The sequence below is a fragment of the Pungitius pungitius genome, chromosome 7, assembly GCF_949316345.1.
Source record: "Pungitius pungitius chromosome 7, fPunPun2.1, whole genome shotgun sequence".
Taxonomy (NCBI): domain Eukaryota; kingdom Metazoa; phylum Chordata; class Actinopteri; order Perciformes; family Gasterosteidae; genus Pungitius; species Pungitius pungitius.
The window spans coordinates 21837104-21852344 of record NC_084906.1 but is presented as its reverse complement, the minus strand read 5'-3'; the positions used below and the strand labels follow the sequence as shown (position 1 = coordinate 21852344).

The 15241-nt window shown below is 43.7% G+C and overlaps 1 protein-coding gene across 11 annotated transcripts; it reads left to right on the top strand.

The window, feature by feature from the left end:
- The first annotated feature begins 140 nt into the window (after window positions 1–140).
- Window positions 141–13839, top strand: LOC119216553 (discoidin domain-containing receptor 2-like). Of its 11 annotated transcripts, XM_037469505.2 has the most exons (20): window positions 141–407; window positions 880–954; window positions 4533–4657; window positions 4939–4975; window positions 5362–5468; window positions 7087–7189; window positions 7315–7546; window positions 7637–7784; window positions 8627–8720; window positions 9487–9670; window positions 9750–9990; window positions 10134–10199; window positions 10285–10421; window positions 10564–10705; window positions 10779–11008; window positions 11136–11263; window positions 11383–11580; window positions 11658–11892; window positions 12191–12340; window positions 12411–13839. In XM_037469505.2, exons 3-20 carry the CDS (start codon window positions 4555–4557, stop codon window positions 12540–12542), a joined length of 2667 nt encoding a protein of 888 aa, XP_037325402.1. In that variant the 5' UTR covers window positions 141–407; window positions 880–954; window positions 4533–4554; the 3' UTR covers window positions 12543–13839. The 11 variants fall into 11 exon arrangements, with proteins under 11 accessions (XP_037325402.1, XP_062419300.1, XP_062419303.1 ...); XM_062563316.1 differs by lacking the exon at window positions 880–954; XM_062563319.1 differs by lacking the exon at window positions 4533–4657.
- The last annotated feature ends 1402 nt before the right edge of the window (window positions 13840–15241 follow it).

Sequence of the window (15241 nt, the reverse complement as noted above, 5' to 3'; positions counted from 1 at the left end):
CCATGATTTGATATTAAAGTTGAGAATTTTCAAATAAAAGAAAATAAATGCCTGTTTTACCAAACCTGTTCCTTCTTTCTCTACTTCTTTCAATGATAAAATGAGCCTGAAAGACTAGTTTCAGGGAGAAGAAATGTCTCATCTGGGCTCTGGATTCCTAATTGAAACCTCATGTGAGGAATTTGGGGACTTTGGGTCTTTGGCGAGCTGCCAGGAATCCCCATAATGTGAAAGCTCTCTCTCTCTCTCTCTCTCTCTCTCTCTCTCCTCCCCCTCTTTTTCCTATGAGCAGTTGTGTCTTACATCAGCTCAGATCATCTGTGAGAGAAATAGAGAAAACGGCTCGAGGTCTAACTGGAATAAAACTTCTTTGAACAAATGGTCTGAAAGGATAAAACTTCTTAAAAGTAAGTCTTCACTTTGAATCTCTCTCTTTGCTTTGTCATTGTTTGGATTCTGAGCCTTAAAGCGTCCTCTGAGCTTCTAAGGAGCTGAATGTTTAAACTCTTTTGTGTAAAGTCGTGCTGCTGGTTGCAGACTAAAGTAGTAGAAAGCAGAGCGAGCTGCAGATCCAGATGTTTCTAGCTGAAGTCATGCTAACTCTACATGGATGGATGTATAAACACATCTGATCTAAAGCATCTTGCTTTATAGATGAGCTTTCCTTAAGAAATGTAACGAGGTTTAAGCAATCTTTGTCCAACGTGACGTCCAATGAGTGAATTCAACCAAGAGGGAGAATAAAAAAAAGTGTGTGTGTGTGTGTGTGTGTGTGTGCGTGTGTGTGTGTGTGTGTGTGTGTGTGTGTGTGTGTGTGTGTGTGTGTGTGTGTGTGTGTGTGTGTGTGTGTGTGTGTGTGTGTGTGTGTGTGTACTTCAGGCTTCTCTTTTACCTCGCTGAGGAGTCTTTTGGTATCAATGGAGAGATTGTTGGAGAGGTCAAGGTCACCCTGAGGTCAGTTGTGTGTGTGTAAGAATGTTTGCTTTTTGTTCATGTAGGTCTTACTGTTGTTGCAGATTAGTCATTTTATAGGAAATTAATTTTCAATTAAATTGTTTGTCATTTAGTAAAAATAATTTGAGGGAGTGCCTGAGCAGACCTGCAGCTTTGTGGGACTTTGACAAACTGAACGCTGCTTCTCCAGGGTTAGTTTGACAGGAAGCCAGTGTAAAGACCTGAGAACTGGAGTCATGTGATCCACTTCCTGGTCCTATGAGGACTGCAGCGTTCTGGACCAGCTGAGCTTTCTGATAAAATCCTCTAATCCTTGATCTATTCTTAGGTGACAGTAGGCTGGTTTTGTAACTGTCTTGTCATTTGTTTTTCAGAAATGTCAATACCAAATAGATGTCTTTGTAAAATAGTTATTTATGTCCCTTTGAAAAATACACTTTTCTAAACTCCATTGAGTTCGTCCTTCTGATGTAAGACATGCAGGTGGTAGTTGACATCTCTGAGCTTCTCTTGGTGGGTTCACGAGTGGAGGATCTGCCCTTTACCACTTCCTGAACTAGCCAAGAGGGAGCTGATATTTATAGACCTCAGACTTCTCCCCCCAGAAGTAAAACATTCAAGTCAATAGTCCCCATTCAGGAGCATTGGGCTCCACGTTGAAACAATAAACTCTGCATGTTTTGGTGTTCTAGCTGCATCTAAAGCTCTTTCCTTCTGTGATACTTGATGTCCTTCCACTTTGAATGCTGCAGTGGTTGATGGATTGATGTCCTCAACATACCTGGGAATCCACAGGTATTATTCCCAGGGAATAGAAGCCATGCCTTAACTCCCACTGTTTGACACGTGATCCTCTGGGAGAAAGTAATGGTTCTCTAATGCTACGGTACTGTTTTTGTACAAGAACCCTAAGATATAGCAATACAGCAAAGCTTTGATTGGAAGCTCTCGGCAAAATACGAGACAGGATTTACATAATATTACACACAACAACTCATTTTTGTTTGACTCCAGTCGCTTACCTGAGACTTAGCAGTTAACATTTAACTCATACACAAAGCACAGCACATCCCAGCATGCTGCAAACTGTTGTGGAAGATTTTGCACAGATAATTGTTAATTAAGAATAAAAGCTCTGAGTCAAATATGTCTCTCCGGTTATTTCCTTGTGAGGGAAAAAGGTCCCAACAGCTTGGTGCTCAGTGGACTGCCAAGAACCTTCGTCTGGTCACAACAGGGCACTTCTTCTCCCTGCAGGGGGCCTCAGAACCAACTGTCTCCACAGCCAGGAGACTGGCGTCCTATCAGTGTGAGACACTCCAGCTCAAGTCTTTTCATGGCTACAGCATCCCAGCACTCTATCTATAGTCTATATCTACATTACATGTTATTTTTTATACATGTTATGTTATATTTTATATCTATATCTAAATCAATCTATAACCTTGTTCGTTCAATGAAACATTGAGGGTTACATACATGTTTACCATGACAAAACACATACACAAACACAGCATGTGATTAGCATACACACACACAATAACTCTTCAAACCTAATGTATCTAAGCCGGCAGGTAAATGACCAATATATACAATAGTGGTTGGTACCCAACCAGAGCTCCTGTACCTTTTGATCGTCCCTTTTACCGTAAAAACGCAAACACTGTTTTCTTATTTTTCGGTTGAAACCAAAAGCTGTAAAACGAAAGTGGGCAGTCGTTTTTTTGTTTTAGTTTAGAACCAAAAAATGAGACGAACTGACAACTTTTTCGTTAATCCCTTTTGTGGTTTTGCCCATAAAACGAAAATACGAAGCGTAGCCGCTAAACCGGTACGTAAGTACGTTGATTTCCACAGTAAGAATCAACGCAATGAAAGGTTTGTAAGCTAGAAATCCGTCTGCGCTGCCTCCCCCTGACGTATTAAACCTTTTAACTAATACACATTTTAAACATAAAAACATTAATTACACCGTATTAACAATATGAATTGCGCCTTATTACAATGATAATAAACATTTAAAAGAAATACAATCATTTCAGAATACGAGCAAATTTCCCATGTGTTACCTGTACCTGTCATTTATGAATAGCAGCAGGCTCAAATAGATTTCACCATTCCTTTCATACTAACTTTAAGGTACACATTAACTTTGGAAATAGAACATATGATCTGGCTTTTCAGCACATCAAAGGTTGAACCAACAAACTGGGGAAGTCACAATGTTTTTCTTCCTCTCACAGAACAGCGTGGAACATCTTGACTGTTTGGACCTTTTGAAATGTGTCAGATATGCTCCTCTACTTTAAAGTTGTCATTACTGATTCATTGTTTTGATAACTTTTAGTCCAGGTTTATTTTGTTGTTCCTTTTCTTAAAGTGACTGGTTTCTTTAGAACAACATGACCCTGTAGAGGCTTCGGGTTGGTGGCGTGCAGTGGTCTGAATGGAAGCTGTTAGAAGGATCAATGTTGATGTTATTATCTCTTCCGGGAGGATCATGTGATTGATCACATGATCCTCCTGGCCAGTCATATAAATTAGTCACATGTTCGTAATTGAGTGTCTGAGTCCGTCCAACCTAAATTTCCGGTGCATAATATTTTGCGTCTGCATGTTAAAACTCTCTTTGTTGTGGTGACGCATTTCAAATAAAAGCACTGCAGGGTTGATTCTCAGTGACTTCCAGCAGGTAAACTGACGATGATCGTTCCTCAGCATCCTGCCTCTACCAAAGAGCGGATGGTAATTGGATTCAGGAGTTCCTCAAAATGGTCCTTCTACCCCCCAATAACCCCGTCTAGTCCCATCCGTACTGTGTTGCTGGAAGGATTTCTAGAACCTTGGTGCCGACTGAAAGTCCTTCTCCATAGCTACTCTAAGCTCCTCCCACACTGCTTTGCCAGTGTAATCCCCGGAGAACTCCTTCTTCTGTCAAATGTCTTCCCTGACCACCAATGTCCACCACTGTGTTTTAAGGTTACCGCCCCTTGATGCCCCATGAGGCCATGAAGTTTTAAACATCGACCACTCTGGTTCAATGCCACCCAGTCTAAAATCCTCCTCCAGACTTATAATGATTAAACAATCATTATAAAAAAGAACATTTAACAAGAGTATCAGTAAATTGACTACCGGTGTAAGCCAAGGAATGTTTGTAAAGATGGAAACAGATGTTCCCAGTTCACCTGCACTAAGTCTTCTAAGTCTTCCCCCATCTCGTGACCCAACTCACCACCAGATGATGATCAGTTGACAGCTCTGGCCCTCTCTTTAGCCCAATGTCAAACTCTCTCCAAAAAGAGAAAAGTGGACAAGTAACAAGTAAAGCATTTAATCCCGAATGGACGGACTCGTTTCTGTTCATACTTCCCACTGGGAGCACTAAACCAGTGTGTCTCATATGCTTGTATTAAAAGTGCACATGTGAAACAGCATCATGAGGCACAATGAACACCTGGTGCATTCATGCCCAGGTTTAAAATCCATCATGTCCCACTGAGCAAACATGTGATATATTCTATTAAACTGTTAAAATGTCCATCCATCCATCTTCAAACTGCTTATCCTGTACTCAGGGTCGCGGGGGGGCTGGAGTCAATGAAGCCAACTTTGGGCAAGAGACAGGTTTCACCTTGGATCGGTCGCCAGCCAATCGCAGGGCAACACAGAGACAAACTACCAGTCACACTCCCATCCACTGGTGAATAATTATGCAAGGCACTGAATATATATATCTATATATCTATTAGCAGATATATAGATGTATCCATATTTTACTTGCTTTCTAGATTTTTCTCTCATCTTCCATCAAAGTGTCTCATTTGCTGCACATTTCTGCATAAGAGAGCATTGTATAAATGGTAAAACCAAACTTTGAGCTGCAGTAAAAATGACCAGCTATGAATACATGAAGCTCTTACAGTAACATTTCATAAAGACCGTTCATGCATGTCCTTGTTCATCTGTGTTTCTTTTTTGTAGAGAGGACGCAGCTTGAATCCTCTGTGTTGGACTCGTGGTCAGTGGGAGGCGGCTTGTTGGCGTCCGTGCAGCTTAAGTCATGTCTGTGACTCACTCAAGGGCTCTTCCTCCATCATTTGTTCCTACAATTAGTGTGGACATTTAAAATTATAAAGTTAAAAAATAATACTTTCAATTGGATCTGGACCACAGCTTTTTGTTTTGTTTATATAGAAATATATTTAAAACATCTCAGACTGATTGCATCAAATGAATGGTGGCAATTATTGTCTTATTGAGAGAAATAAAAAGACAAGCTTCCCATTAAACTCGTATTTCTCCCTTGGTTCCAGTGAAGATCACATATTAAACATAATGTTTTACTCATGTAAACATGCTGAGCTAATTTAGCCTTGTGTTGTATACACTTCTTCTCTTTCATAGGCCAGGTGTGTTCCTGTCTTGGGAGATGAAGCACCTGTGGAACGCTCACTTCCTGCTGCTCATCCTCCTCCACCTGTTAGGAGGAGTTGCATCACAGGTGAATCCAGGTCAGTGACTTGCCACCTAACCACGGGGTCGGGGTCAGGGTCACGGTTAAATTTATTCCTGACCCAAAAGATGACTTTACACCAAACAAGACACAAACGCTCTGAACTCGCTGCATTCTCTCGGGATCATTTTTTGGGCCAGATGCAGCAGAGAGGGAGCGTGGCGTATCGCCCTGAAAGAAGTTCAACTTTGTGCCGTTGTTTTTCCATGAAAGATATAACGACCTTGCAGCTGTTGTGGAAGTCTTACTCATGTCGGACTACCAAACGCCATTGTATTAGCCCGCTTCATCGGCTTCACATCATACTTCTCTGCCAAGGGAACTGTCCCATGGAAGACATTACACTAGCTGTCATTTAGATGATGCTGTTATCCAAAGCGACTCACAATAAGAGCATTTCAACAATTTTAACGAAGAAACAAGAAAGTGCAATTTCATCAAATAGGCCAACTTTTTTATAGATAAGAGCCATTGTAAGTACAGTGTGTTAGTGTTTAGTCTGAAGAGGTGAGTCTTTAGTGTGAAGATGTGAAGGCTCTCTGTGGTCCTGATGTCATCACAGAGCTCCTTCCACTATTTAGGAGCAGGACAGCAAAGAGTGGAGATCTAGTCCAGTGTTTTGCTCTCAGTGAGGAACAAGCAGCTTGATGTTGGGATGGAGGGTTCCACCAGGTCCTGGATGGAGACTGGACCCCATCCATTCACAGCATGCTACGTGAGCACCAGGGCTTTGAACTGGATGAGGCAGCCACTGGTAACCAGTGAAGAGAGGAGGAGAACTTGGGAAGGTTGAAGACCAGTGGAGCTGCTGGATTCTGGATGAGCTGCAGAGGTAGAATGGAGCAGGGAGACCTGCCAGGAGACAGTTACAATAGTCCAGGAGATGGCAAGAGCCTGAATCAGTACATTTACATGACATGTCATCTAGTTAGGAGACGGGGGGTGAAGAGGCAAGCGAGGCGATCAAGGTGAAGTCGATGGGACACAAGTAACAAGAGATGGGTTTGAGAAAGAAGAGCATATGTCAGATATGTTTTTGGTAAAATAGTTGACAGTCTGACAGTCTCGTGGAGGATGGGGGGGAGGAGGACTGGGGGGGTTTAGGAGGTTGGAGAAGATTGGGGTTAAAAAAGAACACTCAATTCTGGATTGGTAGAAAGAGCTTTTGGCAGCAGAGATAGAAGCCGAGAAGAGGAGCGAAGAGACTGAGACGGAAGCAGGTCATCAGGTTGTTTGTTGCTCGCAGAGTGACTCACGGAACGCAGCGGTTCAGACAACCACGGAGCCGGAGAACCTTTTTTGACTCCTCCCAGATGCTGAGTTGGATCCTCACAATATGTTCTGAGGACCATTATTGGCTCAGTGCGTTTAGTTAGTGAAGTAACCCTTTTGGATACCTCATTGTGTTTAGTTATGGGCCAATCAAGTTGTAAGGGTTGTGTACTGCTAGCCTACTCCTATTTTTGAATGTTAATAAATCTTGTCGCATTAAGTAAAAAGCTTCATATCACATTCATGCGAAGTGTCATGTGTCATGTGATCAGTAGATATTCTTATAACATCTTATAATGTTAATATCTGTTAATTGACTAGTAATAGACATGGTTGTGTCGCAGGGGTTTGTCGTTATCCTCTGGGGATGTCTGGAGGACAGATTCAGGACGAGGACATTTCTGCCTCCAGCCAGTGGTCCGAGTCCACTGCTGCTAGATACGGCAGGTATGTAACACACATGAGAGACACACACAGACACACACACATACACTCAAAGGCCTGTAAAAGTGAGTGAGTGTGTGTCTTTGGTGACGATGTCATACACTTTTTCCGGCTGCTCCCTCCCCCAGGTTGGACTTCGAGGAGGGCGATGGAGCCTGGTGTCCTGAGGACTCCGTGGAGCCAGACAGCCTGAAGGAGTTCCTGCAGATTGACCTTCGCTCGCTGCACTTTGTGACCTTGGTGGGGACTCAGGGTCGAAACGCCGGCGGCATCGGCAACGAGTTCTCTCAGATGTACAAGATCAAGTACAGCCGGGACGGGAGCCGCTGGATCTCTTGGAGGAACCGGCAGGGCCAGCAGGTGGGCAGAGGGCTCCTTGTGTGTCATCAGGAATCAGGTCATGTACTCATCAGGTCATCAGATCATTAGGTCCTTTGTTTTTACCCACAGGTGATCGAGGGGAACAGGAACGCCTATGACATCGTCCTTAAGGACCTGGAGCCGCCCGTCATCGCTCGCTTCGTCCGCTTCATGCCCGTCACGGACCACCCCATGAACGTGTGCATGAGGGTAGAGCTCTACGGCTGTGAATGGCTTGGTGAGTGGAGGCTGGGGAGGAGGAGGCGGTGATGGTGGTTATGAGGAGAAGGATAATGGTGGTGGTGAGGATAATAAGAATTATGGTGGGTAAGATGAGGATTGAGGAGGATGATGAGGACGATAGTGGTGGTGAGAAGGAGGAAGATGAGGAGGATTGAAGAAGAGGAAGAGGATGATGAGGAGAACGATGGTGGTGGTGAGGAGGAGGAAGATGATAATGAAGAGGGTAAAAATGAGGAGGATGATGGTGGTTGCAAGGACTATAGAAGGAGGAGGGTGATGTGGTGAATGAGGAAGAGGAAGATGACGATGATGAGGAGAAAGAGAAGGAGGAGGGTGGTGTGGTGAATGAGGAAGAGGAAGATGACGATGATGAGGAGAAAGAGAAGGAGGAGGGTGGTGTGGTGAATGAGGAAGAGGAAGATGACGATGATGAGGAGAAAGAGAAGGAGGAGGGTGATGTGGTGAATGAGGAAGATGACGATGATGAGGAGAAAGAGAAGGAGGAGGGTGGTGTGGTGAATGAGGAAGAGGAAGATGACGATGATGAGGAGAAAGAGAAGGAGGAGGGTGGTAGTGATCATGATAATGATCAAAAATTCAGTTCATACTATCTGATATCTGAAGCTTCGTGAGAAACAATAATGATAATTTAAGTGTGAGATAAGTTGAACATAATGTTCCATATTGCAGAATGTAAACGTCCACGTACGCACAGTGCACCACTTTTGTAAACGTTGGGAGCTTAAATCTGCTTAAGACTTTTTTCTGCATAGTGATATTTTTTGAGTTAGTTATGAGGTCATTATTTTCATAATATTGCACTTTATTTCTGTACAGATGGTCTTGTGTCGTACAACGCTCCAGCAGGAGAACAGATGAGCTTACCTGCTTACTTCAACGACTCTGTCTATGACGGAGCTGTGATACACAGGTGTGTGTTTCACTATTTTACCCACAGTGCACTGCTGTGTGACCAAGGGAAATACAACAGATGACCTTCTGGAGGGTTGAAAACTTAATCCCTCACACCGTTTTGGCCTTTGTTACAAAAATGGGATACCCATGATAAAAAGTGTATCAAAACTCTGTAACTATTTTCCTCTCTGTAGGATAAAGGGGAACCCTTGTGAGAGCTATGATGTGAAATATCAGTACATGTTACTGAGTAATAAATAAATGAAGATGACAGAATATTTCTTTAATTTCCACAATCTGCCTGAAAAAAAGTCACTTACAGGGTATCCATCACTATAGAAAATGGAGAAACCAGGCTAAAACTCATCGAGTCAAAGCCCAGGTTGTGGACAGTATCTATTGAAAGTTATAGTTTAATGCAGTGAGGCAGAACAAATCTAGTGGGGCTTTAGGACCTCACGAATTCTCCTAACAATTTTTCCTTGATCCTATGAAGTTTTCCACGGCCTTTATGATGACGTCAGAAGCATCTCCTTTACAACGCTGCCCCCTAGTGGCATCTACTTTACAAGTGTGGTTGTCTACCAGAAGAGAAGTTCAAAATGGTTACTCCAGGTTGTTTGAGTTCTGCAGCCATGTTTCCATGTGTCTGTAGGTGTAGAACTCGTAGAATGAAAATCTGTCTGCTACCAGTTCTTGTTTAGTGCCCAATCCCAACCCCCCCAGTGATGTAAGTTCATGCAGTGTGATGAGGGAAGTTTCTCCGTGTCTCTGTGCCTCAGTATGACGGAGGGCTTGGGTCAGCTCACTGATGGCGTGTGCGGCCTGGATGACTTCACTCACAGTCACGTCTATAACGTGTGGCCCGGCTACGACTATGTGGGCTGGACCAACGAGAGCTTCCCCGCCGGATATGTTGAGATCATGTTTGAGTTTGACCGCATACGAAACTTCACCACCATGAAGGTGAGGCCTCCTGAGACTTCAAGCCTTTCAGATTTCATTTATCCTAACGTGCTCTAAACGTGTCCTTATCTGCCTCCAGGTCCACTGCAACAACATGTTCTCCCAACACGCCAAGGCCTTCCGCCAGGTGGTGTGCTACTTCCGCTCTGAGGCGGACTGGGAGCCCACGCCACTCGTCTTCATTCCCAGGGAGGACGAGCAGAACCCTGGCGCCCGCTTCGTCACAATCAACCTTCTCCATCACATGGCCAGCGCCATCAAGTGCCGGTTCTACTTCGCTGACGCCTGGATGCTGTTCAGCGAGATCACCTTCCAGTCAGGTACCCCAGAGGCCTGTGCAGCCTGGGATTATATGAACATCCACCTCTGCACATCTGTGAAGATTTGTATGTCTACATTATTTATTATCAAAGCCTGGTCGGAGCCCTGATGATCAAATGAACAAGCATTATCTTTTTTTAAGATACTGCCATGTACAACACAACACTGGCTCCCCCCAAGAGCGGGTTGCCCCCCAACATACAGCCGGGTGAGCGATCCTACAAAGAACATCCCAGTTCTTTCTGATTGATGCACACAGTACAAAGTGTATGTCCTTGTCCCACTCTTCCCAGAGGAGGACCCCACTCACAAAGTAGATGACAGCAACACACGGATTCTGATTGGTTGTTTGGTGGCCATTATCTTTATCCTTGTGGTCATCATCGTCATCATTCTTTGGAGGCAGGTGTGGCAGAAGATGGTGGAGAAGGTGAGCCGAAGCTAGCATGCGTCAAAGTGATACCAGCCTTCTGGGAGGTGGTCCGATTTGTTCCTTTACACCACCACGTCCGTCATCCTAGGCCTCTCGCCGGGTGCTGGACGATGAACTAACTGCTAGTTTGTCAATACAGAGTGAGACGTTGGCTTACACCCACAACCAGGCGAGCACAAGCAGTGAGCAGGAGTCTAACTCCACCTACGAGCGCATCTACCCCCTCGTCCCAGACTACCAAGAGCCGTCGCATATCATGTGTAAGCTGCCAGAGGAGCCCGGTAGGTTTCACATTCTTCAAACACAGTCCCTCTTATCAGGGTCTTAGTAACAGCTATTCTCATTGTGTTCCAGCTTCAAGCAGCACTGCAGCTTCTAAAGCCACCACAACTATCTTCCAAGAAGGCGCCCCTCACTACGCGGAGGCTGATATTGTGGACCTGCAGGGCGTGACCGGCAGCAACACCTACGCCATCCCCGCGCTGGTGATGGACCTCTTATCAGGAAAGGACATTGCCGTGGAAGAGTTTCCTAGAAAGCTGCTCACATTCAAAGAGAAGCTGGGAGAGGGCCAGTTTGGAGAGGTGTGTGCATGTCACCTTTCCTGCTACTACTTATAAGCTAAGCTATATTCTGTATAATATAATCCATTTGCTATGCGCTTAAAGCACTAGCAGAGTTCTAAATGCTCCGTTCCTCGCCCCCCTTCAGGTGCACCTGTGTGAGGCAAAGGGATTGCAGGAGTTCATGAATAGGGAGTTTTTATTGGACATCCAGGAGGAGCAGAACGTTTTAGTGGCTGTGAAGATGCTCCGTTCAGACGCAGACAAGAATGCAAGGTCTACATCCATGAGCCGAGATCAGTGCACCTAATCCTCAGCCTGCACATGTTCCAGAGTCTGAAAGGTTCTATAAGTCAGATTTATCTCTCACGTACGTTTCTGGTATCTTTTGGTAGGAATGACTTCTTGAAAGAGATAAAGATCATGTCACGTTTGAAGGACCCCAACATCATTCGCCTGCTGGCTGTGTGCATCTACAGCGACCCCCTCTGTATGATCACTGAGTATATGGAGAACGGAGATCTCAACCAGTTCCTGTCCCGCCACGAGCCTGAGGGGCACCTGGCTCTGGTCAGCAACGCGCCCACGGTCAGGTAAGTTGAAGACACCAGGGGGAGAGGCTGAGGTCTGCCTTCGGGCTTTCAGAATGTCTTCTTTCTCTTCTCTTCAGCTTCAATGACCTCAGCTACATGGCGGCTCACATCGCGTCAGGTATGAAGTACCTCTCCTCGCTGAACTTTGTTCATCGAGACTTGGCCACGCGGAACTGCCTGGTGGGAAAAAACTTCACCATCAAGATAGCTGACTTTGGCATGAGCAGAAACCTGTACAGTGGGGACTACTACCGGATCCAGGGCCGGGCGGTGCTCCCTATTCGTTGGATGTCATGGGAGAGCATCCTTCTGGTGAGGAGGACTTAGTAAAGGAAGAGCTGAACTCCAAAACCACCTCTTGAGTATCAATTAGTCTCCCCTTGCTACTCTGAATCATTAGTCTTTAGGCTTCTTCTTCTTCTTGCTACTAAGATTTTTACAGAATGGTGTGCTTAGTTGTATTTATTTCATCTCAAGATACAATTGAGAATAACTGATGTGTTTCACCTCCTTCACCAACAAATCATGATTCAGTTTATCACAAAAGATTTTACTAGCCTCTTAGAGATGAAATCCTTGTTTACCTGGCTCTCCATGTCTGCTTGTGCAGGGTAAGTTCACCACAGCCAGCGACGTGTGGGCCTTCGGAGTCACCCTGTGGGAGATCCTGAACTTCTGCAAGGACCAGCCCTACTCGCAGCTCAGCGACGAGCAGGTGATTGAGAACACGGGGGAGTTCTTGAGGGACCAGAAGAGACAGGTGAGCGTCTCCTCAAACGTTTCATCCCAAGGTGGATCATGTCTTAACTCCTGGTCCACGTATCCTGCAGATCTACCTACCTCAGCCCGAACTGTGCCCGGACTCGCTCTACAGGATCATGCTGAGCTGCTGGAGGAGAAATACCAAGGAGCGGCCCTCCTTCCAGGAAATACACAGATACCTCCTGGAAATGCATCCGTAGGCCCGGGCCACGTCTCTGACAGGCATTCCCAGGAGGCTCGTCTCTGGAGGGAAAGTCAAGAGTGGACACTGGTTCAAACCCCGCCCCCCCAGGTCCTGATTTCAGGAGAGAAGGAACAGGATGAGAGGTTCCTGTTAGGTTTGAGCTACCATTTGGAGACACTGATCCATGAAGCAACTCTGCAGAGACACATATTGTAAGACAGGTATTATTAGGAATGAATCTATTGTGGTGTGATGCTTGGAACACGCACAGACGTAATGAAGAATAAATGTAGCAGGTGACATTCGGCACTTTTGAAAATGTATTTTGAATTAATTTTCATTTTTCTGTTTTGTTGATATATTTGTGGATTAATATTCTCTTTAAGTTTACTTCATGGCAAACATTTTGGATCCAAGCACCAAGTATTGTCTTGCGTTGAATACATCACAACATATCAGGGCCCAGAAAACCAGGAGTTTTTAACAGTAAAATGGCAAATAAACTTAAAGGAAGAGCATCGCTGAGGAGATGATGAACCATATGAGGAGATAATATGTGTATTTGAATAATTTCTGTCGAGGAAGTGAACGTATTGTTCTTCTTTTACTTTGTTCAGTCTGTACGTTCATCACAGTCTGTCCATCCCGGTGGAGGAGCCTCCTCTGTCTCTAACGGTTTCTTCCCTTTATTCTCCCCATCGAAGGCATTTTCATTGTTTGGGGAGTCTTTCCTGTTTCGATGTGAGGGTTTCTGGACAGAGGATGTCGCATTACAGTCAAGCCCTCTGAGGCAAATTTGCGATATTGTGCCATACAAAATTAAATTAAATGAATCATATAACCATGGAAAAAACTGACAGGGGCCTGCGAGGTCTACAAGCCCAACAAAGTATCACACACAAGTCAACGTCAAATGCCTGAGTGTTGATAAAATATAGGCTCATCTATTGTTCATAATCAGACATTTGATCAATTGAAGCAGTGAAACATCCAGAAATTTATTAAACGCCAAATAAACGAACAGAACTTTACGAATAGCACAACATGCAGCTGCTTTCCAGGTGTTCTCTATCGGGTGCCGTTTGTAAAATATCGCACGTTCTAAAATCCTGCTCAGTTTTGGTACATTTAGCTAAATCATATTGTTTGTTGGATTCTTTGTATTACAGCTTGAACTTCAAATGTATTTAGCGGTTCCTCCAGCCTATTGGAGGCTTTGCAGATTAGTTTTTTTTTATTACATTCTATGTTTTTTATACTTGGTAAACACTTGTTTTTTTACATTGACGGGCAAAAAACAAATAAAATGTCAACAGAAAATTCTCTGAGAATCTGACTCTGTGGGCGGGGACTCAAAGTGAGCCAACCGATAACAGGCACTCATTGGCTGACAGTGCTGCAGTGTCCAATAACAGCGTGGGGGCGGGGTACGAAGATGTCTCCATTAACCAATACAGAACTTGTTGCTGAGAAGAAGAGAAGATCCAACAGAAGAATTATGTCTTCAGCTTGGATACTGAACTTATTAGGCAGTTTACCTTCTGCTTTCTCTGAGAAATTTGTTTGTATAAATGCGCTAAACAAAGGACAATAAGTGGCACTTGATGACATCTTTGTTTAGCGCTGCACCCGAGAGCGAGATAAAATCCAACTCTCACCCCATAGAGACTAAAGTGAATCTGGTGACAATTTATACATATGGGAATGAATATATATATATAGTGGATATGTGGAAATATACATATATATATATGTTTGTATATATATAAACACAGGAGGTTTGTGACGAACCTATTCGTTCACTTCCTGCTAAATTAAAATATATGGTTTTATCCACACAGCTCCTCCAAAACACCTCCAGCTCCTCTATATAATGTATGTATAATATAATTTACATGAACAGTAATTCTACTCTTGCTTCAGATGGATGATATTGATCCATCTGTCATTGGGCAGCTCATTAAATATTAATAGTATTGTTCAAGGTCGAAGGTCACAGAGGGCAGGATTCTATGTACTGTCTATGAATCCTGTATCAAGTTTCTTTCTAAAACCACTATATTCACTATATTCACAAGAAGTGAAGTATATATACTAGTGATAAAGTAGTAAATATACTTGTGAACCTATAAATATGTTTGGCAGGAAAATAACACTATAATTATAATTACAAATATATGTTTAAAAAAGGTAACAAATTAATCACATATTTTTTAATTAATCGCGATTAATGAATGTTGTTGTTACTGAATGTTTTTTTTTTCTTCTAAAGACTAAATCGTATAAGTAATGAGTAGTCCTCCAATAGACCTCCAGCTCCTCTATCGACACCTCCAGCTCCATGATACACCATGTACATCTCAAACCCTTCAGCTCCTCCTCTCTCACACACACCTCACATGCTCCGTATCTTTTTCATTTTATTATAACCTCCAAGCTGACACCTGCTATTAGGGTGCACGCATTGTCTTGTGATAAACTGACCTTCAGGGTCCTGACCTCCTAATCTAATAGACCAGTGGTCCCCAAACTAAGGCCCACATTTGGCCCGGCCATTATTATATAAACCATTATTTGTTTGTTCAATCCTCTCATCTGTCAAGAGGCGGTGGCGGTTGTTATTTATTTCATTTTTTTCTGTAAAGATCCCAGAGAAGATTGTTTGGTTATTATTTATTTCATTAAGTGATATTATTTATTTTCCTGACTTTTTTT

Coding starts and splice junctions, on each gene's coding strand:
- LOC119216553 (XM_062563314.1), top strand. CDS start 4,423: ATGCCCAGGTTTAAAATCCATCATGTCCCACTGAGCAAACATGTGATA. Junction 5,469..7,086: donor TGCATCACAGGTGAATCCAG/GTCAGTGACTTG, acceptor GTTGTGTCGCAG/GGGTTTGTCGTTATCCTCTG. Junction 9,991..10,133: donor CGAGATCACCTTCCAGTCAG/GTACCCCAGAGG, acceptor TCTTTTTTTAAG/ATACTGCCATGTACAACACA.